This window comes from Sapajus apella, unplaced genomic scaffold (genome assembly GCF_009761245.1).
Source record: "Sapajus apella isolate SASKATOON/1434 unplaced genomic scaffold, GSC_monkey_1.0 scaffold23, whole genome shotgun sequence".
NCBI classification, from domain to species: domain Eukaryota; kingdom Metazoa; phylum Chordata; class Mammalia; order Primates; family Cebidae; genus Sapajus; species Sapajus apella.
This window is the reverse complement of record NW_022436963.1, coordinates 14,054,091-14,078,095: the sequence shown is the minus strand read 5'-3', so window position 1 is coordinate 14,078,095 and position 24,005 is coordinate 14,054,091. Positions and strand designations below refer to the sequence as shown.

The 24,005-nt window shown below is 40.0% G+C and overlaps 1 protein-coding gene across 41 annotated transcripts in view; it reads left to right on the top strand.

Annotated features, from left to right (window-relative positions):
- CADPS (calcium dependent secretion activator) overlaps nt 1-24,005 on the top strand; it is a 471,326-nt gene that overhangs the window by 109,258 nt on the left and 338,063 nt on the right. For all 41 annotated transcript variants that reach the window (XM_032290346.1, XM_032290356.1, XM_032290353.1 and 38 more), the window contains exons 2-3: nt 1,817-1,930; nt 13,621-13,953. In XM_032290346.1, the coding sequence (XP_032146237.1) occupies nt 1,817-1,930; nt 13,621-13,953 (447 nt within the window). The remainder of the gene's footprint in view (nt 1-1,816; nt 1,931-13,620; nt 13,954-24,005) is intronic.

Below are 24,005 nucleotides of genomic sequence, written 5' to 3'. Positions count from 1 at the left end.
ATTTTTTTAATGTGGCAACTATAAAACTTAAAATTATACATGTGTCTGACATTGAATAGTGGTGCCCTAGAATGTAACAGATATGACTCTGATAAATTTCCAATTCCTTTTAATCTACCCTTGACTTGTTTATTCCCCAACTTCCTCCAAAGATACAAAAATTAATGAAAGCACCCAGGTTTCTTCTATGTCACAAACAAAATTCTGTTTTGTTTTTGTTTCTTGACTGAGTCAAAGTTCATGCTGGCTTTGAGTCTCCTGAAGCTTTAAACTTTATTTTCTAATTATATTGATTCTAATGGTAAAATCACTTGAATTTACATAAAAACATGTAATTTTTCTTTAAATAACTCATTATGTTATTGAATAACTATAAGTATCCCAGGACAGTGGATAATTAGAATTACCACCATTTTCCAAGTGAGAAAACTAAGGATGAGGTAAAATGTATTTATTTAAAACCAGCCCTGATCCACAAAGGCTGGCTCTTCACTGTCAGGTCAATGCAGAATGTAAGTAGCTTTTCCCAGGTGACACAGTGCTCAACAGAACTGGTACTGGAATGATGATCTTCTTACTTTTCCCACTAAGGCAGTGGTTCTCAGATGCAGTTTCTCATGATCAATTATAAAGCATAACTTTTTACAAAAAGTTTAACTTTTTCAAATTTAGAATTCTGTTTTTAATTTTTAAAACAGCAATGTTTTGGCGGACTTTTCAATATACATACTTTATATAAATTAGAACAAATTAAAAGATGTCTGAAAATAACATGTCTTGCATATACTCCATTCATTCATTCATGTAATCAGCTCTGAGTGTCTGGCACATGTAAGGCAGTTAGCTATGTCCTGGGAAAATATCAATGAATAAGACAGCAAGAAAAGACACATCATGTAACAAATTTAATCATCAACAAGCAGTTAAATAAACAGTGTGCTATGCACTCACATAGCAGGAAGATCTGCCCCAGCGTAGGGTCTGGGAAGGGCTTCATAAATTAGTGCTGCCTGCATCAATACTGATGGATTGTGGGACAGAGCCAGATAAGGGGTGAGGAGGAGAAATGGGTATGAATCTTTTAGGAAAGCTTTCCTAAGAAAGAAAGGTGGGATTGATAGTCAAGGAATTGCACATAATCCAGTACCCAAATTCTCTATACCACATCCCTGAAGTGTATCCTGTACCCAAACATCATCTGTCATGTGATCATGGATGTACCATCAACAGTAAAGTTTGAAAACCTCTGCATATTGTCATGCCGCATTTATCAAGGTATCTTAGACCACCAGAGGGGTATATGCAGTGTTGTGTTTGCTGTTACGTGTTTAACAACCATCTCTCAAGAGGGGCAAAAAAAGTGTTTTGTAGCATTTGCTAATTTCCGTGATATAAATATTCCCACCATGGCTGATATAAAGCTGCCAATGAGACAGCACTGAATGTGGAGCTGAAAAGAGATGGGTGGTAGCACTCCCTTCTGTATCATTTCCCTCATGCAAATATCGTAGGATTAAGTAACCTCGAAAGCACTGATAAAAGTGAAAAGTGGTAAAATAACTAGGAGGCAATGAATTTTTAGTATTGCAAGTGTATTAACTTTGTTTTTAATATAATTTATTTATATATTATTTTAAAATAATGGTTGTGTTTAGCACTGGCTCACGGAAGTTTCTGCAGATTTACTAATTGGCTCTCACGCACCTGTACAAGCCAGCTCCAATACACCAATGGACCTGGCATCTTTGGCATAAAGTATCCATGATGCTTGTCTATAACAAGTTCTCACATTTCCCTCTTTTTCTGTTTGTTACAGATCAGCAAACAGCAGTTGCAGACAGTCAAGGACAGGTTTCAGGCTTTCCTCAATGGGGAAACCCAGATCATGGCTGACGAAGCCTTCATGAATGCTGTGCAGAGTTACTATGAGGTGAGAATCACCATGCGGAAGAATGCCAAGACCACTCAAGCCCTAGGCCTGGGGATTCTGAGCTTCAGGGCAATGGGGACAATAGATTTGGTTTGGTTTACTACAAGACCATCCCTCCTAAGGCAAAGGGTTTGGTGATTGGTTACAATGTTAAGAAATAACAGTATTTTGTTTGGGGGAAAAACTAAATGTAAGCTAATATTTAACAACTGATTTTTATACCAGGCAATATACTGAATGTTTTTCATACAAGATATTACAATCTTATAAATTAGGTCTGATTGTATTTCCATTTTACTGATAAACAGACTGAGGCTCAGAGAGGTTAAATTAATTACTCAAAGTCACATAGCCTGAAAAAATCACAACCTAAGACTTTGAGTCAGGAGCATTTTTCTCACCCTTTACACCGTTTTTAAAGTATATTAGCATCTCCCAAGGATGGTGGCTTTAGGAGCTTCCTTATTTTTGCTTTTAAAATGCTGCTTTTTTTTTCTGGAGCTGGGACCACTGTCCAGAATGCAGTGCTGTTCTCTAGAGAAAATGTACAAAAGAGAGAATATGTTCTGAGTATGTATTAGAGGTAAATTGTAACCACTAGACCTCAGAAGTTTATCAGTAAAGTGCATTTGCATTTCTGTAAATATTTTTAAGTTTTGTAAGTGTTCTTTCTCAGTGTGCACATTGGCATCATTGTACATAATTATGAAATGGACATGCCATACATTCCTATTGGCAATGATTTCCTCATATGCATATTTTCAAAAGTGATTATTTGATCACTGAATGACATTTTACTTTATATTAATCTATTTTAATGTGAACCAAGTAAATACTCTGTGTTTGGAATCCTAAGACCTAAATGTCTTATGCATTGTCAAGGCTAAATGACAACCATTAGAGACCAGCTCCTAAGCACTGAAAGCTTATAATATCTTGTATATACAATTCAAAGTAATAATGATAAACTTTAAGATAGGCATAAGAGAAACCTAACAAAATCTGATATTCCTCCGGGACTGCTTCACTGACGTCCTTCCTTCCTTCTTTACTTATTAGACAGAAAATTATTTCAAAAGAAAAAATCGGTATGCCTACTTTGCTGGTGCTCTAAGCACATACTTGGTCTGCCCATCTGATTCAGCCCATAACATATTCTTTCAATATGTTAATTGATTGAAGCCTTGGTAGAGGCAAAATCCTGATTTGGCAAAACTCTTCTTCCCACTTGCTAAAGCACTTGACTCCTTCTTTCATGGAGAGAGTAAGACTGCAATTAGATCTTGTGAAAATCTTATTGATTGGTTTGCTAATTAGCATTTAATAGTAAACAATCTTTGTGATGTTTGCTGGGACCAACCACAGACTCATTTTACACACCATTTCCTTAATGAAATTTTTATTTGGATCTGTTTTAGAAGTCAAATTTGTTTTTCTATTTGTCCAGATTTAAATCTTTCTAAAATTTGCAAGTATCATTCATTATCACCAATGAGTGTCATACTTGCTGCTTCATCTGATGTGGCGCATTTTTTCAGTTGAATTTCATGGGGAGTAGAAATGAGATTTGGAATCACAGTGATATATGATAGTGAATAACTTGAATATATTTAACAAAGTTTTGTTTAGAAACTGTCCGGGAATGAAATTAATTTTCCCTCTTTATTAACGTTCTGAAACCTAATGGGAGAGTAATGGCAGAACCCTTGTCAGACCAAGCAGACCCCTGTCAATAGCTCTCCATATTGAGAGTCATTCACCAGAGTTTATAAATTCGTAGATTGCAAATCTTAATTAGAAAGCTAATTTGACTAATGGCATAAATTAAAAGAAAGTGTCATTTCTATCTATTAGTTAAGTGTGAAAATTAATAGTCATCAACTTGCTAATGAGTCTCTGGAAATTACCATTACATCTATAGTGATCCCAATATTTTCCTCTATCGTGACTAGTTTATTTGAAAGTTTCTGTTTTGTCTGGTAAGAATACAGGCATTGAGAAATTACTGAATATTTCATGTTAGCATTTGAGTAACATAAGAAAGCCTGTGGAGTATTAATGATCTAACCACTGTCTTCATTAGTAAATGCTTTAGAGAGTTTTAGATTCACTTTTCCAGGGAAGTCTAATCCTCTGAAGCCAAGGTTCTTTATCAGGAGGCCAGAGTTAACACTTAACTTGGGAGCTCTCCAAGTCAACCTTCCTTTCTCCTTTTCCCTTCATTCTTGGGCTATGGAGAAGCTGCTGTCTCTTCCTCTACCCAACTCTAGGTTCCAATTGCTTCTCTGTTGGCCCCTGTCTTGGTCAGGACTCTTTGGATTATGAGTGACTAATACCTAGGTCAAACTGGATAAGCCTAAAAAGAGATTTATTTCTGCAAGTAACTTGAAGTCCCAGGGTAGACCTGGCTTTAAACATGGCTGGATCCAGAGACTCTAAAGTTACCAGCAGGTTAGGTATCTTCCCCCCACCTCTTCACTGTGCTCATCCCTTTTCAGGAAAAGTATAATGGTATCTTAATAAAATATTAGGCTGCTTTTTGCCAAAACAGGGGGAATATATGGTCAGCAGACAAAACCAACAGATATCCTCCTTCCAAATTCTCTCTCTTCCACATACAAACACAGTCCACCCTACCATGCCACACTTCACATTCTAGTTTACCAACAGCAATGACATTTAAAAAATAGTGTAACAGCAATACTCTCAAAATGTTCTAGGACTTCTGTACTTTACAAAGTCGGTTTCAGGTATTGGCCTTGTTTTGCTAATGCAGTATATTTATCCTTTGGCATCCACGGACCATTAGTTCCAGGACTTCCTGAAACAGAAAATCCTCAGATGCTCAAGTCCCTGATATAAAATAGCTTAGTATTTGCATATAGTCTATACATCTCCTTTCATATACTTTTTTTTTTTTTTTAGTCAGGGTCTCCCTCTGTCACCCAGGCCTGAGTACAGTGGTACAATCACAGCTCACTGCAGCCTGAACCTCCCAGGCTAAAGCAATCCTCCCTCCCCAGCCTCCCAAGTAGTTGGACTACAGGTGCATGCCACCATGCCAGACTAATTTTTGTATTTTTTGTAAAGAGAGAGTTTCGCTATGTTACCCAAGCTGGTCTTGAACTCCTGGGCTCAAGCAATCCAGCCACATTGGCCTCCCAAAGTGCTGGGCTTACAGGCATGAGCCATCACACCTGGCCTTCTCCCATATACATTAAATCATCTCTAGATTACTCAGAAAACCTAATACAATATAAATAGTTGTCATACTATATTGGTTTGATTTATATTACTTTTTATTGTGTTGTTTCTTATTTTATATATTTTGGATTCGTGGCTGGTTGAATGCATGAGGGTGGAACCCACAGATAGAGAGCCAACTGCTGTTATGTTCTCTCAGCATGCTAGAGTAGTAAAGATCATCTTTTAAAAAATGAGAGGAGTGAGGAGGTTCTCTTTTCCATCTGTGCCCATCTAGCCCAGTCTGAACCAAGCCGGCCAACATTAGCAGCAAGTTGGTGAGGCCTGGGTCCTGAGTGGGGATGGGAGAAAGGAGACCAAGGTCCCCAATGCTCTCAAGAGCAGGCAGGTTTATTTTTGTCCTTTCCTGATGGCCCTGACTGTCAGAGCAGATCAAGCGGGGCAGCAGATTAATCCATTAATCTCTTCAATTCTGGCTTTCAGGGCCAAGGGCCGGGGGCTGGGGTGGGTGCTCTAAAATCTGGCCCAGCAAATTCTGTCTGGCTCTCACACCCCTGGTCCTGAGATACGGCATCAGAGAGCCATTTCTCTGCATTCCCCACACCTTTTCTAACTATTTTTTAAGACAGATGTCCAAAATATAAGCCCTCCCTCGCTCTCTCCCTCCCTCCTCACACTTACCTCTTCCTGCTTACTTCCTCACCTCCCTGCTTGATTTTAATTTCTTCATGTGCTGGTCCTGGTGTCAGAGAAAAGAGGTGAACAAAAAAGTTTTACAAAACTCAGATTCTTCCTGGAAGAAAACATGGGGTATTTGCAAGAAAGTGGGAGTGTCAAATGTGGCGGAAGACATAAAAATTCTCTTCAGGATACTGCATCTGACATCTGAACTTCAGCCAGTGAAGCTGCTATGTTTGAGCTTTGTCTGGGGCATGTGTGTGTTTTTTGTTTTTGTTTTATAATGGCCTGGTTGATTTTTGTCAAACTAGCTTTGAATGTTGCAACAGACAGAATTCTTTAGTTGCTAGCAACAGAAACTGGCCGTGGTTAAATTAAGCCCTATTGTCATCAGGATAACAACAGCAGCAGCAACACAACAATACTTTGCTGTTGTTGTTGATATTGTTGTTGTTATCAGAAGAAACAGCTAAGCTTCAGAAAAGAAGGAAACCAGAGCAGTTTAACTTCAGGAAGCCAGATAGCAAGATATAACAGACACTTCATCATTGGGATAAATCTGCTCCAGCCCAAACCATTCTCATGCCAACCCACTCAGAATGTGAACTCAAGAAGTGGCAGTCTTATTGACCAAGCTCAGATCCCAACCCATCGCTTGGCTAAAGAAGGACGAAGTCCTATGACTGACAATCCCACTGCAACTGTGTGCAATGGCAAAGGGGTTCTTGAAAGAAAGACTGAGTTACTATTATCAGAAGAGGAAGGACAGCTGGCGGGCAAACACCGCAGGTGCCATTGATGCAAGAAGACATATTTTGTTCTTATGGTTGAACTTTTTTTATTTAAGAGGAGTGTAAATCAGGTCACACTGGCTGTTTTTCTAAAATGAAGCAATATATTTTCTAGTAATTAGAACAAATACAACTACTGCATGGCCTTACCAGGTACATCCCTGGGGGAAGAGTAACTGCCCACTCTTAAGCATTGATTCTTGTAGGGAAAGCTCAGCAAGGCAGAAGCAGGAGTCAAAAGGCAGAGTGATTAAGAGAATGAATTTAGTGTCCAAGGCCAGGTGCAGTTCACATCTGTAATTCCGGTACTTTGCAAGGCTGAGGTGGGAGGATCACTTGGGGCCTGGAGCTTAAGGCTGCAGTGAGCTGAGATTGCACCACTGCACCCCAGCGTGGGTGACAGAATGAGACCCTGTCTCTAAATAAATTAAAAATAAAAATTGTGTCCGACAGAGGTGGGTTGAGTTCTAGTCCTGTTACACACTGACTGTGGTACCTCAGCCAAGTCTGAGCCTCAGTGCTTCATCTGTAATAGGCCCTTCCTTGTATAATTGCTCTCAAGACTAAATAAGAATATACATACCTGACAGTTCCATTATTAAGGTTAGAATATATTAATATGTTAAGGTGAGAAATGAGCATGGTGGTATGGTGTCCATATGCTGCGTAGAAATAGAGTAAAAAAGTTGAATGTTGATAGAATCAATTCACTCACTGGGCATGGAGGAAGGAAGATGCAAGATGCAGTAGGGGAAAATGACACAGAAAAGAGAAAGGAAAGCACTTCTGCTCCTAATCCAGCGCCACCTCCACAAGGTCATGGCCCTAGATCTGCTTCTGAAACTTTACCCAGAGTCCTTTACTTTTTGGTGAAGAATATTTTTTAAATTGAAAATACATTTTATTTTAGAAATGAAAATGCACCTCACCTTAAAGAAGGTAAAATTTGTATTTTTCCACGTAGAAAAAATGTGTTTCAAATGACTTTGAAAGTAAAACATGCCCATTATAAAAATAAAGCAGGCAATGTAGAAAAATCTCTGCATTTAAATGGTTAAAAAAATAGTTGCAATTTCATCATTCTAGATAATCACAATTAAACTTTTGGTTTATATCTTTCCAGATACTTTTAATGCATCTATACATGTCAAGATAACTATTTGGCTTGCATATTAAGGTGGGAAATTACTACAAAATATTAATAACCCACTTCTTTTATTTAACACACTTGTTTTCAATATCCTTTCTCCCTTTACAAAAGTCGCATAAATGACATACTGTCATCAGTAAACTGTATTATTTCCTATGGTATTATAAATTCAGGGCCATGTTCCTATCCTCTAATCCCACCCCACCCCTGCCACTGGAAGGCTGTGGTCTGATAATCATACATCATGGACGTCTTTGGATGCTAATGAAAAAATATTTATCTTTTTTCATGGTTGCATCATACTCTATTAAAAAGTAACAGCTAACTTGTATTACATTCTTAGCCTGTAGTAGGCAATAGGCTAACCAACTTGTATGCATAATATCACTGAATCAGGATTCAGGGCTCACCAAAATCCTACAAAGGAAGGTTGCTATAACACCCATTTTAAAGGTGAGGAAATTAGAGCCCAGGAAGATGAAGTAACTTGCTCAGGTGGCAAAGCTAGCAAGCAACAGAGCCAGGACTTTTACCCAGGTGGTCTAATACCAGGGCCCACCCTCCTAACCATAACGTCTACTCCTCTCATTAGTTATGTGCCATTTATTAATAGCGACAAGGTTTGTGTTTCTTGTAAATCTTATTTACTCCAGTATCTAGGTGTTTTTCTTACTTATGTTGAAAGGATATGCTTTTTTCAGAGCAGGAATGAATCTGCCCTGGCTTCTCAGGGCAGGGAAGCTAATGGGAGCTAGGACAACCTCATCAGTAGTGTGAACAATCACTAAGTACTGCTGCGTTTGTGTGTTTCTAAAATGACCTTGATGTCACTTGGCTCTGGTGATGGAGGGAAGGACTGATGGATGAGGTCGAGTCGCTGAATTGACTGCCCTTCACAATTCCGTATTTATTTGTTTATCTTCCTTCTCTCATTATGACCTGTCTGGAAGCTGGCAGAAAAGAAGAGAGGATTTATGGATGTGCCCAAATAGAACTGGGCTTCAGGTTAAAGTCTCTTGTGGCAGCCACTAAAAAGCAAAAACAGAAACAAACACACATTCAAAATATAGAGAGAGCTCCTGGCACAATTGAGTTTGAATAGTTGTTTTACAGACACACAGGCACGTCGGTACTTAGTGTTTGTATTCATTACAGGGTAAGGCTGGCCCAAGCCACATTTCCTCTTTGACAGACTGAGAAGCCAAGACAGATGATGTACCTGGAAAAATAGTTTCCTGCTGCCACCTTCTCTCCCCATGGCTGTCTTGCCTTCATTGGGCAATTCATCTTTACTGTCTCCCCAGTTTTCAGCCTCCTTCCTCCACGTTCTTGACATTCCACTCATCTCTCCTCCTTCTAGGATCTGACAGTTTTATCTTAACACAGGACAGATAGATCCCTCCACTTTTCAAAGTCTTCCCAGTTTGATCCTCATCAAAGAAGAAAGGCTGGATTCCTTCATTGTTGACCATGAAGGAGAGTGAGATTGATGGAAGTTAGATGACTTGTCTTCCACTGGTAATTCAGAAGTATTTATTGAGTAGCTACTATGTATTAAAAGAAGGGACTATGTGAAGCAGATGGCATGTCCAGGATTCAGGGTTTACCTGATATGGTTTGGCTGTGTCCCCACCCAAATCTCACCTTGAATTGTAGCTCCCATAATTCCCATGTGGGATGGGGGGACCCAGTGAGAGGTAGTTGAATCATGGAGGCAGGTCTTTCCCATGCTATTCTCATGATAGTGAATAAATCTCACAAGATCTGATGGTTTGATAAAGGGGTGTTCCCATGCACACACTCCATTGCCTGCTGCCAGGTAAGACATGCCTTTGCACCTCCCTTGCCTTACACCATGATTGTGAGGCCTCCGCAGTCATGTGGAACTGTGAATCCATTAAATGTCTTTTCTTTACAAATTACCCAGTCTTGGGTATGTCTTTATTAGCAGCCTGAGAACAGACTAATACATCACCCAACCAGTTAGGCTCCAGCTGGCCCCAAGTGTTGACACTGAGTGTATCTTAACACAGGACAGATAGATCCCTCCATTTTTCTAAGTCTTCTCAGTTTGAACCTCATCAAAGAAGAAAGGCAGGATTCCTTCATTGATGACCAGGAAGGACAGTGAGATATCCTACCCCTTGTTATCAAGTCCCATGGAAAATCTAGCCTAAGTCACTTGTTTTGAGAGACCAATATGCTGTGCATGCTGGTTTCCCCTTAACCTTCTTGCCCCCATCCAGACATAGTCTCACTCCATAGTTTCCCTGCTGAAGGAGGCTGCTTTGCTCTTAGAGTTTCACTCATTCCACAAATATTTACTGAGCACCAGCTACGTGCCAGGCACTGTCTCAAGTACTAAGAAGGAGTAATAGAAACCAAGAGAGACAACCCTGCCTCCCTGGAACTTATAGTCTAGCTGGAGACCAGATATTTACCGGTCATAAAAACAATGGCAGATGGCAGCTCCATAAGGACCTTGACGGAAAAGAATCTGGGGCTGAGAGCTTCTGAGAACTGGGGCCCACTTCAGGTTTGCAGGATAATAATATGAACAGACGTAGAGGAGAGTATAACTTCATTGTTGATTGAATATTTTCAAGTCACCCCATATGTTTATCAGCACTGACGACAAAGGCTTAACCCCTTAGTGTCCCCACTGCCATCACATGCACCTGTTCTCCTACAAGCACCTCTCAACTGGCCTCCCTAACTATTTTCTTGGCTCCCTTCAGTCTGTTTTCCACATTAAAGCCAAAGAATGTGAACTGGTTTATGCCATGTTCCAGCTTAAAACTTTCAGTGGCTTTTCAGCACTCTTAAAATGAAGACCAACAACCCTAGTCCCCTCCTCCTCCTGAATGCCTCCTCCTCCTCAGTGCCTCCCTGGGCTCTGTGGCCCCCTCCCTGCCCATCTCACATCCCTCACTCCCAGCCCTCATTGCCACAGCCACATTGACTCCTCCTTATTTCCTCAGGCAGTTGGGGTCTTCACACATGTTGTTCCTTCTCTCTGAAATAACTTAGAGCTCTCCACTCACCTATCCATCTTTCGTACATCATCTCAAAGGTGTTTTCTTTAAGGAAGGCTATCTGGACCACATATTAGAATAGATTCCTAGCTATAGGTTCCCTTGGACCCTTGTCTTGATAGCACCTGTTCCAGATCATAATCATATTTGCATGGCACTATTAGGATTGTGTCAGTTGGACTCCATGAGAGCTAAATCTGAATCTGTATCTTCCTTACCATTGTATTCCTGGTACCTGGTACAGTGTCTTCCACCTAGGGAGCACCCAAAGAAACATGTAAGATGGGCAGGGAGGGATCACAGAGCCCAGGGAGGTATTGAAGAGGAGGAGTTCAAGGCCAGCCTGGCCTACATGGTGAAACCCCATCTCTACTTAAAAAAAAAAAAATACAAAAATTAGCTGGGCATGGGGCAGATGCCTGTAATCCCATCTACTTGGGAGGCTGAGGCAGGAGAATCTCCTGAATCCAGGAGGTGGAGGTTGCAGTGAGCCAAGATTACACCACTGTACTCCAGCCTGGGCAACAAAGTGAGATTCTTGTCTCAAAAAAAAAAAGAAAGAAAGAAAGAAAGAAATTAGAGAATCAGAGAGGGGAGGTGATTTACTGAAGGTCACACAGCAAGTTAGAGGCAGAGCTAGCCTGAGATCATGATTTACAGCTTCTGCCACAATGCTCTGTTGCCTCTCCAGAGACTTCCTTCGCTAGTCTCAAAAAGCTGGTGTTTGGGATCTCTAATGTGTTGGTTAGATGGAGAAACCATCCCCATTAAGTGTTACAGGATTACAGGTAAATTGTTTAGCTCATTAAGGCTCATCAGGCCTGAAGATTCATTTGAAATTCTTTTTCTATAATTAATTTTCAAATTAACCCTAAGATCTCATCTGAGTACCAGTTCCCAGTCATAGGGGAGCAGGCCACGGCCTCTGCCCTGTGAGGCAAACCCTCAGCCCACCTTTCTAAATTAGTTCATTAAAGTCAACAATAAATGGGAAACTTTTGTAAAAAAACATTGCTTCACCCCAGAAAGCCTTTGTGATGAAGCATGAGGCAATGAGATGCCTCCAGGCAATGCTGTCTCATGGCCAACAAGTGCATTTCCTGAAATCTGACAGGGGAATGAACGTTTGCTCTGCCTCTCGAAGGATATTTATGCACCTTCTGAAGTGTGACCAGGACACAGCTCTAATGTGTCAGATGCTTCCTCTCTGTGAATATGAAACGGCAACTTCACTGCCTTGTATTACACCCCAGAACCGTGTAGCTTGTGTAAGCTTCTGAATGGTAGGCAGTGGAGCGAAAGTAAGACATTCTTAATAGAAGGCTTGGTCCCAGGACTCCCACAGCACCAGCAGACCAATCAGGGATTTTCCACGAGGCGGAAGAGGTTCTCATGAAGCAGGAGAACCCTGCAGGGAAGGAAGGAACCAGGGTGAAATAAAAAGACTACCCATTTGTAGTTAGACAATTTGAGTTACCAAAGGGAAGTCCCTTCCCCTCTCTGAAGTCTTGGTTTTTCACCCACAAAATAAACAGAACGTAACACCTATATTCATTGTTAATTCACTTATAAAGTGTCAGGTGCTGAAGACATTCTAGGAACTGAAGACATTGGGAGGAACAAGAAGGACACATTTTTTGCCCAAGTAGAGTTTACATTTCATGAAGGAAGATAGGTAATTAAACATATGTTTACCTGATACTTGTATATTTTCAGTTAAGAGTATCATTGAAGGGATAAAAGGAGATGCAAAAGTGGTTACTCTTTAATGCTATGTGCTGGCTGTCATACCAGGTACTTTACATGTAATAATAATAGCAACAAGTATAATATGGGCCAGGCACTATTTTATTTGTGTTTTACACATTAACACATTTAATCCTCATTTTAAAATATGTACTGCCCTGGACAACAGAGCAAGACCCTGTCTCTACAAAAAGTTTTAAAACTTATCGAGGCATAGTGGCACACACCTATAGTTCCAGTTACTTGGGAGGCTAAGGCCAGAGGATGGCTTAAGCCTAGAAGTTTGAGGCTGCAGTGCATCATGATCACCACTGCAGTCTGGCTTAGATAACAGAGCTAAGCCCTGCCTCTACTTAAAATAAAAAATTAAATACTGGGTGCACTGACTGACGCCTGCAATCCAGCACTTTTGAGGGCCAAGGTGGATGGGTTGCTTGAGCCCAGGAGTTCAAGACAAGCCTGGGCAACATGGTAAAACCCTGTCTCTACCAAAAATAAAAATAAAATAATAATAAATTAGCCAGGTGTGGTGGTATGCATCTATAGTCCCAGCTACTCAGGAGGCTGAGGCTGGAGGTCACTTGAGCCTGGGAGGCAGAGGCTGCAGTGAGCTGTGATTATGTCACTGTACTCCAGCCTAGGTGACAGAGCAAGACTCTCTCAAAAAGAAATTAAACATGAAATAAATACTACTATCCCATTTTCTAAATGAGAACACTGAGGTAGGTACAAAGAGGCTAATTTGCCCGAAGTCACACAGCCACTAAGGGACAAAGAACCCATGCAGCCTGAGCACAGGTCTGTATACTATGTGCTGCCTTTCATTATGGTATCATCTCATTTAATCTTTGCAACAGCCTGGTATGTATAATTGTTATTCTCATCTTACAGATGTGGACACAGAAGCAGAATGTGTAAGTGACTAGTCTGAGTTTGCATAGCTAGGAGGTGGTGGGGCAGGACAAGACCCACAGTGGTTCCTCCTGGGATGCACGTGAGGTGGCCTGGCCCAGTGTCCAGCCGCAGGGAACTGGTCCCTCTGTGGTCAACTCTCACACTGTCTTTCCTGTCCCTGTTCTTGCTTAGGTGTTCCTGAAGAGCGACCGCGTGGCCCGCATGGTGCAGAGTGGAGGCTGTTCCGCCAATGACTCCAGGGAGGTCTTCAAGAAGCACATTGAGAAGAGGGTGCGCAGTCTGCCCGAGATTGACGGCCTCAGCAAGGAGACTGTGCTGAGCTCCTGGATGGCCAAGTTTGATGCCATCTACCGTGGGGAAGAGGACCCTCGGAAACAGCAGGCCCGGATGACGGCCAGCGCAGCCTCTGAGCTGATTCTGAGCAAGGAGCAACTTTACGAGATGTTCCAGAACATCCTTGGGATCAAGAAATTTGAACATCAGCTCCTGTACAATGCCTGCCAGGTAAGGTGTTTCTCACCTGGGCCCAGAGCTGTGGGTAAGCAGAGCTACATTCCAACTTGCATGAGATGCTTCTTGATTTTTTTAAAAAAAGATTAAAAGTTACATTTTATTATTGTACTGGTAAAAAGTTGAATACAATTCAGGCTATATTATGCTCATGCTTTTCTCCTGATTAAAAAAAAAACTTAAAACATTTTTGTGAGTCCCTAAAAGTCTCGGGGCCCTAGGCACTGAGCTCATTGTGTCTAATGGCTTAGTTGGCCCTATGAATAAGGCCTGGTTTCCAAGTGTCAAAAGTGCTAAAAAATCTAAAAAAAAAAATCTGCCTTTGGTGTTTGCCAGTTGAAGGGCTTGTGCTTCCTCAGCTGGGAAGACAACTGAACCTAGTACCTGCCTGTCAAGAATAATTATTGAAAATGGAAGCTTGCACAAGGCCCGATACCTGTATATTAGTCACATCGTGAATTTCTGAGTGGTTCTGATGGGGAGAGCTGAGGCTCTGCCTGCATCCACCCCTAAATGGACCTATATTTCCTCTAGATGGAGGATTAGGGAAGTGAGGTATCCCCTATCTTGATATCTTACCTAACCTTAGCATTATATTCATTTACTCAACAAGTATTTATTATGTACCTATATTGCAGTCTGAAATTCTTACTGGGTGTCACTTAAGAGCAATTTAAAAATGCACATTCCTAGCCCTAGAGATTCTCATTATGCAGCCTCAGATCACGGCCCAGGAATCTGCATTTTAAATAAGGGCCTTCCTTCCTGGTAATTATGTTGCCCTTCCACTTCGAAGAACTATCAGAGAGATTCATCTTTGCCTTATTTGCTAATATTCCCAGTGTATAAAATCTTGGCACACGGTGAATGCTCAGTAAATGTTTACTGAATTAATAAATGGATAATGGAAAATTATTTTAATTGGTAGATAGGGTCTTATCAACTATGACATATCACCCAGAATTTTCTGGATATTTTAGTAAGAGTCTGTTTAGTGCTTCATAATATAACACATGCATTACATTCAAAGATATTGTTGGTATCAACTTTCATCTCATCCAACTTTAATTCAAAGCATTGATCACAAATCTGGAGGTGAAAGTTTTCTGTGATGGGTCAAGAAGTATTCTGAAATTTCAAATCTCAATATAAAGCTAAACTTAATTGTTCTTTTATTTAAAATATGACTATATCCCACCATGTAGCAGTTTTAAAATGGGATAAGCAGGTGGTGTTAGCCCCTACCACCACTATCACCTCCACCAGCGTGTCTACCACAGGAAGGTGTCATAGCGTCCATATTGAAAAATCATCCACCTGAGTTATAAGTAAGATTCAGAATGACAGAGAGAGTCAAGTGTTCCCAAACCTTCTCCGTACAGAATTATTCTAGGGATTAATTTTTCTTCATATTGCAACAGCTTATCGTGAATATTTTCTGTGCTTGCTCAAACCTCTGCATCATTGGAATGAATCTGTTGCTATGCCATTTCTTGTCTTACCTCAGTGTTTTTGCACTTGTTGAATCGAGTGGTCAGACCATACTTTACCCTTTTCTCCTAAAAAGTGAATTAATCCAACTCTTGTTCAACATCTTTTTTGTGTGCAATAGAAAAAAGTATAATAATATTAAAAAATAATGCCTTCTCTCCCCAGAATAAAGATTGTACCCTTAGCCAAAAAAGAATTACAAGATAAGCCAGGCATGCTGGCTCATGCCTGTCATCTCAGCACTTTGGGAGGCTGAGGCAGGTGAATTACCTGAGGTCAGGAGTTCAAGACCAGCCTGGCCAACATGGTAAAACCCTGTCTCTACTAAAAATACAAAAATTAGCTGGGCGTGATGGTGGACACCTGTAATCCCAGCTACTCAGGAGACTGAGGCAGGAGAATTGCTTGAACCAAGATTGCGCCACTGCACTTCAGCATGGGTGATGGAGAAAGACTCCATCTCAAAAAAAAAAAAAATTACAAGATAAAGGGAAGTACTTCTTGGGATGGGGATACTTAAGACATTTAGTATTTTACTCTCTATTCATACCTAAGTCTGATTATTGTTTCAGGGTTTCCTATCAGTAGAAGTTAGGGCAAAAGAACATATGTAAGTAATTCACACATACAAAAATATACATGAATTCTAAATATATGGTTTTTTGACTTCTATGTCTTTAGTAATTTAAATTTAGGAGTGTATTGGCAAACAAAATCGTTTTAAAAGAAAGAAAACACTGGTCATGATAATATTTCAAAACATATAATGCTCATTTCTATGACAATACAGAAATGACTATTCTCATAACTTACTGTGACAATAAATTTTTAATGTAGCTTTTCTGTAATCTGTTAGCAGCAAAACAAATCTTTTGACCTAGGAGTTCCACCTTTAGGAATTCATTACAAGCAGGTACTGAGATGTGTGTACAAGAGTGTTAAGTCCAAAGATGTTCATTGCAACCTTTTATATGATCGCGAAAAAATGGAAGCATGCTTACTTCCCAACAGTAGAGGATTAATTAAATTTTGATTTAACCCTACAAGGGAATACTCTTTATCCAATAAAACAGTAATAAAAGAGTTTTTAAAGAAGAAAGCTTACCATGTGGGAAAGTGTTCCTTAGATATTGCTAAGCGGAGAATCTGGCTATGAAGCACAATATGGAGGCATAGTCCCATTTCAATGGGGAAAAAAGGATGGAAAAGGGTACTGGACAGCAAATAACAAAATGTAAATTGTGCTTATCTTTTTTTTTTTTTTTTTTAATATGAGACAGAGTCTCACTCTGTGGCCAGGCTGGAGTGCAGTGGCGCAATCTCAGCAACTGCAACCTCCACCTCCCTGGTTCAAGTGATTCTCCAGCCTCAGCTGCCTGAGTCGTTGGGACTACACGCTCATGCCACCACACCCAGCTAATTTTTTTGTATTTTTAGGAGAGAGAGGGTTTCACCACGTTGGCCAGATGGTCTCAATCTCTTGACCTTGTGATCTGCTCGCCTCGGCCTCCCAAACTGCTGAGATTACAGGCATGAGCCACCATGTCCAGTCAACTATGCTTATCTTTAAATAGGATTATGGTTGACTATTATGATTTTCATTTGTGCTTTTTTTATGTCTTCAAATTTTCTAACTTAAACACAGTTATTTTGTAAATGAGAACAAATACCAAAAGTCTCAACAAGGAAACCATCAGAACGATGAAATATGAAGAAAATCATCTTCTGAATTGTTTTTTAGACATCAGGTGTTAACCTAACACCTTTATGATTTTTGCCGTTTCCATGTACTACCAGGATGATTCTGGAATATTTCTTATTAAACCAACTCCCAAATTCACTTTTTTTTTTTTTTTAGATGAAGAGTCTCACTCTGTCACTCAGGCTGGAGTGCAGTGGCACAAGCTTGGCTCACTGCAACCTCCACCTCCCAAGTTCAAGCAATTTTCATGCCTCAGCCTCCTGAGTAGCTGAGATTACAGGCATGCGCCACCATGCCCAGCTAATTTTTGTATTTTTAGTAGAGATGGGGTTTTGCCATGCTGGCCAGGCTGGTCTCAAACTCCTGACTTCAGGTAATCCACCCACCTTGGCCTCCCGAAGTGCTGGGATTACAGGCCTGAGCCACTGTGCTCGGCCTCAAATTCACTTTTTAAGCCCCTCTTTATCTTAGGTAATGTACCTAAAATCACAGCTTTGATATATTCTTTTTACCAAAAAATAGTGTGCATTAAAGTGAAACCTATCTATTAAAATAGAAACTTTCCATTGGCTGGCCCTCTTAGATCATTTCACACCACAGTGATGCAGAAGGCATGGTGGCGGTAGCCGGCGTGCTGATGTACTGTTGGGACAGAGTTCTCTGGCTTTATCCCTGAAAGCAGCCCCAGACTGACCACAGCAGCTTTCATAGGAGGTCGGCATAGGCAGTCAGCAAAGCAGAGATTTAATTTACCCCCCTCCTCTTTTTTTGCTAGCAGGCTGTATGTAGACAGGCAGCAAAGATAAAGTCCCTGTCATGCCTTTCCACCAGGTATCAGGCACTTACCATCAGGTGTCAAAAATTATAGATTTACCCTTTCTCGCAGACTACACTCTCAGCTCTGCACAACTCTTATCAACTCACAGGAGTAAGAATTACAGAAATGATATATCACTTTCTTCCTCACTCTACTTAAATTGTTTCTTGTTTAATTTTGTATTTTCTGAACCTTCTTCTCCTTATCAGACAAGGCAATTTCTAGGTGCTTCTGAAACCCAAAATGTGTTTAATGTTTTCTTTTTATGCATATCATATCCTAGGGGAAGCTATAATCTGATTTCTGCTGCTGCTTTGTGAAAGTTCTCATGCTCACTCTTGGTTCTGCCAGTAACTGTCATTTTTATCTCAAATGAGAAATGACGTTTATCAAAGAGTGATTATATCAGTTACATATCAGTGTTCTATTGTAACATGAACCATGTCTATCAAAACTTAGGAGAAAAGAGAGTTTAACAAATGTCTCTGAATTTGCACACGGAGTTTTTAAATGTCTTTTTTGTTTATTTGAGAATTAATGGATAAATCTCATAGAAGTTCATACTCAACATAATATACAAAGTAAAATGACAACTCTTATTATGAATCAGTGTTGTTTTCATTTTTCATAGACTCTCGGGAAGATGCAGTCAATTATATAACTATTTGAGTTGAATTCTAAAGGTAACTCAAAAAAAGTCAGGTGGGCTGGGCACGCAGCTCTATTCTAGCACTTTGGGAAGCCAAGGTGGGAGGGTCGTGTGAGTCCAAGAGTTTGAGAGCAGTCTAGGCCACATCTCTACAAAAAAATCAAAAGCTAGCTGGGTGTATACCCATAGTCCTAGCTACTCAGGAGGCTTAGGTGGGAGGATCACTTGAGCTGGGAGGTCAGGGCTACAGTGAGCCATGATCTCACTGCTACACTCCAGCCTGGGTGACAGAGTGAGACCCTGTCTCAAAAGACATTTTTTAAGTGAGAGAATTTAAGAATAGGTTGTATTATCTGAGAAATGAGGCTAAGGCAGACCTGCTTTCCATCTTCATGAAATGCGAAGTTGACAGTGATGATGATGTCATGATATTTAAAAACATTTTCGGGAGGCAGCATCTCTCCCCTTTCCCTTTAGTGACTTTCAAATTTGTGGTCAATTTTGATTCTCAGTTGCACCAGCTGTCTGCTACTTTCTACTCCTCTGCTTAACTTTATAGGTTATCCTTAACCACCTTATTCAAAAATGTGTGGACATTTTCCCTTGAAAAATACCTCAGAGGTGGATTTTAGGAGTAGGGTCTACATCTTCATCTATTTTTAAATGCAAATAGACTCTTCTTAGTGAAGAAATCCAGCTAATTTTGAAGAGACGTGATGAATATGATCTAAGGATGTCAGTTGTATCTCGATGTTTCCATTTTGCTCTTTGAAAATGCCATTTCTGGTTGTTCTGCTGCTGATCACACCCTTCCCTTCTAAACTAAGTGCAGCATGACTCCAACCTTCTCCTTAGCCATTACAGACATTTAAAAATGGCTTCTCCTTAGCCATTGCATGTGCCCAGCTGGCAGCAGGGATAACATGCACACTCCAACGAATGGGACATGGCAATAATCTCTTCATTTATTCTCTCTGAATTTCTAGAGATTTTTCAGATAAGTCTGAAAGAAGAAAGAAATCAAGAAACTTGATTTATATATAAACACCTTTGCATTTTTGATATTGGGTTCTCTATCATTATTGGACTGCTAATTTTCTTAACATTTAATTTCCTTTCCTTCCAACCATCATCAGCATGGCCTTTGATGATGTGGTTATATTATTATGGTACTGTCTTCCTTTAACTTGATGAGCACTTGGCAGCTTTTCAGATAGTTAGACTCTGAAGAGAAACCTCAAATTATCAGGCTTTCAACTGTGACCCAGATTGCTGGGTTGTATCCGTACCTGATTACAGAGTCCTTAATATCCATTATAACTACATAGCTTTTTCCTGGTCCAGAAGTTTCTGGTAGGTCTGTTGACTGAACATTTGCTTTGGGGAAACAGACTCTATTTCTTCATCATTTTTCTTGATCCTGTAACAACAATATTGTTCTTTACATGAATGGTCTTTCACTGAATATCTACAGAAGAAATGCTTTAAAATCTGGAGATGGGAAGTGGTGATGGAAGGCTAATTTTAAACACTTTTATTTAGAAATATACTTTCATCATTCATTCATTGAACACATTTTAGCATCTACTGTGCACTAGGCATCACGTATTGTATGCTGAGGATAGAGCCTAAGCTTTCTTACTTTGTCTTAGAATGGCCCATGATGTGACTCCTGACTAATCATTCTCCTTGTTCACCACACACCTTTCAATGACATTATAGTTGTCCTTCTTAGATTATTGCTTTTGTTATCTTGGTTGTGTAAGAAGTTGTCACAAATTTAGCAGCTTTAAAGAATTCCCATTTATTATCTCATAGTTTTTCTAGGTCAGAAGTCCAGGCATGACTTAGCCAGGTCCTCTGTTAAGAGTCTCACAAAGCTGGAATTAAGGTGCTGGCCAGGCTGTGTTTTCATCTGGAGGTTCTACAGGGAAGGATCCACTTCTAAGCTCCTTCATGTTGTTGGCAAAACTCCTTTCCTTGCAGATGTAGAATCTCCAGATCCAGTAACAGAGAGTCTCTGGTACATCAAATCTTTGATTTCTAGACCCACTATTAAAAGGATCACCTGGTTGGGCACAGTGGCTCATGCCTGAAATCCCAACACTTTGGGAGGCTCAGGAGGGAGGATTACTTGAGGCCAGAAGTTTGAGAACAGCCTGGGAAACATAGGGAGACTCAGTCTCTACAAAAAAATTTAAAAATTAGCCAGGCATGGTGGCCTGTACCTGTGGTTCCAGCTACTTGAGAGGCTAAGGTAGGAGTTACTTGAGACCAGGAAGTGAAGGCTGAAGTGAGCCATGATCACACCCACCACAGCACTCCAGCCTGGCTGACAACCAATCAGTAAGTCCATGGATCACTTGATTAAGTCAGGCCCGTGAGGTTAGTCTCTCTTTAGATTAGTTTAGAGTCAACTGATTAAGAATTTTCATCTGTAAAATGTCTTCATTCTTGTCATATACTATTGATTAGAAGCATATACTCTTGATAGAAGTTATATACTATTGATTAGGTTCCTCCCACACTTAAGGGTGGAATATAGTAGGGCAGAACTCAATGTGGGAGGCATCCTAAGGATTTTTGCCACTTTGTCTTTCCCGGCATCCCCCAGGCTTTCATAAGGCTGGCTCCTTCAGGTGTCATTTTAAATGTAACCTTCGTAGAGAAGTTCTCCCTTACCATTCTGCCTAAAATGGGCTCTTCAGTGTTTGCTTTTTGCCTTCCTGAAACAATATCCTGTTTATATAGCACTTAATGCAATCTGATACTGCTTTGCACACTTATCTTCTTTCTTATTGTCTATCTCTTCTGCCAGATTTCATTAAGAGGAAGACTGATGTCTGTTGCATTCACCACTATACAGCCAACACTTAGCACAGTGTCTGGCACAAAATAGATGCACAGTTAAATATTGGCTAACTCAGTAAATGTAGAGTCTAAGGCAATTATGGCCTCAAGGGACTTAAATGTCCTCATTACACAAGGTGCATGTTTGGTCATTTTTTTTTTTTTTTTTTGGTTCAACAAAGTGCAGCAGTTTCACCGGTCATCAGTATTCAGACTGAATTTACCTGCCAGTACTCCCGTTTTATAATGTGGATATCACCTGAGGGTCACAGTAATCTTTCAGGCATAAACTTTCCTTCTGACCACACTCAATCTGTCTCTTCCATCACATGATTGGCCAAAGAGGGACAGAAATTAACCTAGTCTTTTCAAAGTCATACACTGCCCCTAGAAGTCATTAGATATTCAAGGGACTGCCAGTTTTAAATGACTTTGCTTGCCAGATGTACTTTTATTTCAGCCATCTTCAAATGTGAAAATAGATTAATATGTATATACTGGCCAGGTGTAGTGGCTCACATGTGCAATGCCAGAACTTTGGGAGTGTGAGGAGTGTGGCTCACTTGAGGCTAGGAGTTCAGGACCAGCCTGGGCAACATGGCTAAATGCCATCTTTACAGAACAAAATACAAAATAATTTCACTGGGCATGGTGGCTCACACCTGTGGTCCCAGTTACTTGGGAGGCTGGGATGGGAGGATTACTTGAGCCTGGGAAGTCGAGGCTGCATTGAGTTGTAATTATGCTGCTGCACTTCAGCCTGGGTGACAGAGCAAGACCCTCCCTGTCTCAAAAAACAACAACAAAAAAGGTGCATATACTCAGTTACTAGGGACAAATTTAGAGGTATTAAATATGTGATTGGTACAGGGACAGAGAGCAATATTTAATTTCCCAAAGCAACAATTTTCTGAAGATCCCATCATGATTTTTCTTCTCTATCACTCATTTCTAGAACACATGGCCAGATATTTCTGATTGCACCTGCTGTTACCAAGATGCTAACAGCAATGGAAAGTGGAAATTGAGAGACAGTGGGTATCCTGTATCTAAGGAGCAGGGAATTGGGCATTTTCTATGCAGCCTTCAAAACTGCTATAGACATTTCAACAATCTCTTTCCTTTGTTGCCGAAATGAAATCATAAATATGCTTGTTTATTCAAAGTCTTTTCATATGCATTGAACTGCAAAATTGTAATCAGAGATGTTAAAGAGGTGTAGTTTCAGAAAAAATACATACAAAAATAATATTTCCTGATTTTTTTCTACCTTTTGCCAAATGACAAAACCTATAAGCCATCTATCACAGCCTTGCAAATAGAGATATTTTACCAGCCTCTAGACACGTTTTACCAGTCCAGATCCCCCATACTAGTGATCTGAATTTTTCAAGCAGCCTTTTTGCCTCCTGAGTGATTTAGACCTAAATTAGCAGAAGCTTGGGTAATGGAGTATAGTGTGTTGATTAAATTTTGTTATTAACCCTTTGTGTTTCAATCCTCTTTGAAAATATGAATAAAATACATTAATTCCTTTTCCTTGTTGGCTAGTGAATGATTCCACATCATTCTTTTAGAGTAAACTCTTAGTGGAGGCTTCATAATCTGTGTTCTGACCTCCAATTTGGACATAAATTTTACCTACCAAGTATTAAGTACTTACTATGTGCCAGACGGTAAGCCTAATACTTTATATGCATCATCATATTTAATCCTCATAACAAGCCTTTAAAGCAGATATTTTTACCACATTTTAATAAAGAAGCTAAAAGGCAGGGGGATTAGACAATGTTTCCAAGGTCAAGCAGCCAGTCAGCAACAAAGCTTGGATTTGAACTCAGGATTTCAAGACTTCAAAGCAAGTTCCTAAGTAGCCATCTTTTCCATAGAGAAGATTTTGGAGATTAAGTAGAAAGTTTATTGATCCTGTCTATACTTTAGGAAGGTGTTAGGTATGTGTGTGTTTTGCTAAGTCTTTTATGAATCTCTTTTATTTGGTCTGCTCTTTTTTTCCCCTAAAATTTGTTGGAGGAAAAGAAAGCTTAGTTGAGGACTCAATTCTGTATATTGGCTGCACATTATTTGAATGGATGCATCTATTCAATAGCGACTGCTTAGGATTGTTTCCTTTGCTCATTTAGGTTCTACTCATAGCAATCCAAGTGTTTCCTGATATAATTTTTTAAAACATAGTTAACAAAGCCCTGCAATCTTCAGAGGATTGTTGGAAGATAGGGAATTCTCATTTTTCTTATCTTGTCATTGCTTATGCATGATCTGGCCAATTGGATGACCTGAAAACTGTAGCTATTTCATGTTGTTTCTTAGCTGGGCCAAATTTTTAAAAAGTTATTCTTTGGAGGAAGAACATACCCACAAAAGCAAGCATAAACTTCCAAATTACAAAGCTTCTCAGTTAATAAATAAACTAGGAGTTGGTAAATCTTTTAGGCTTTGTGAACCTCATGATCTTTTCAACAACTACTTAATTATGTCATTGTAGTGAAAGCCACATATAATATGTAAGGCATATGGGC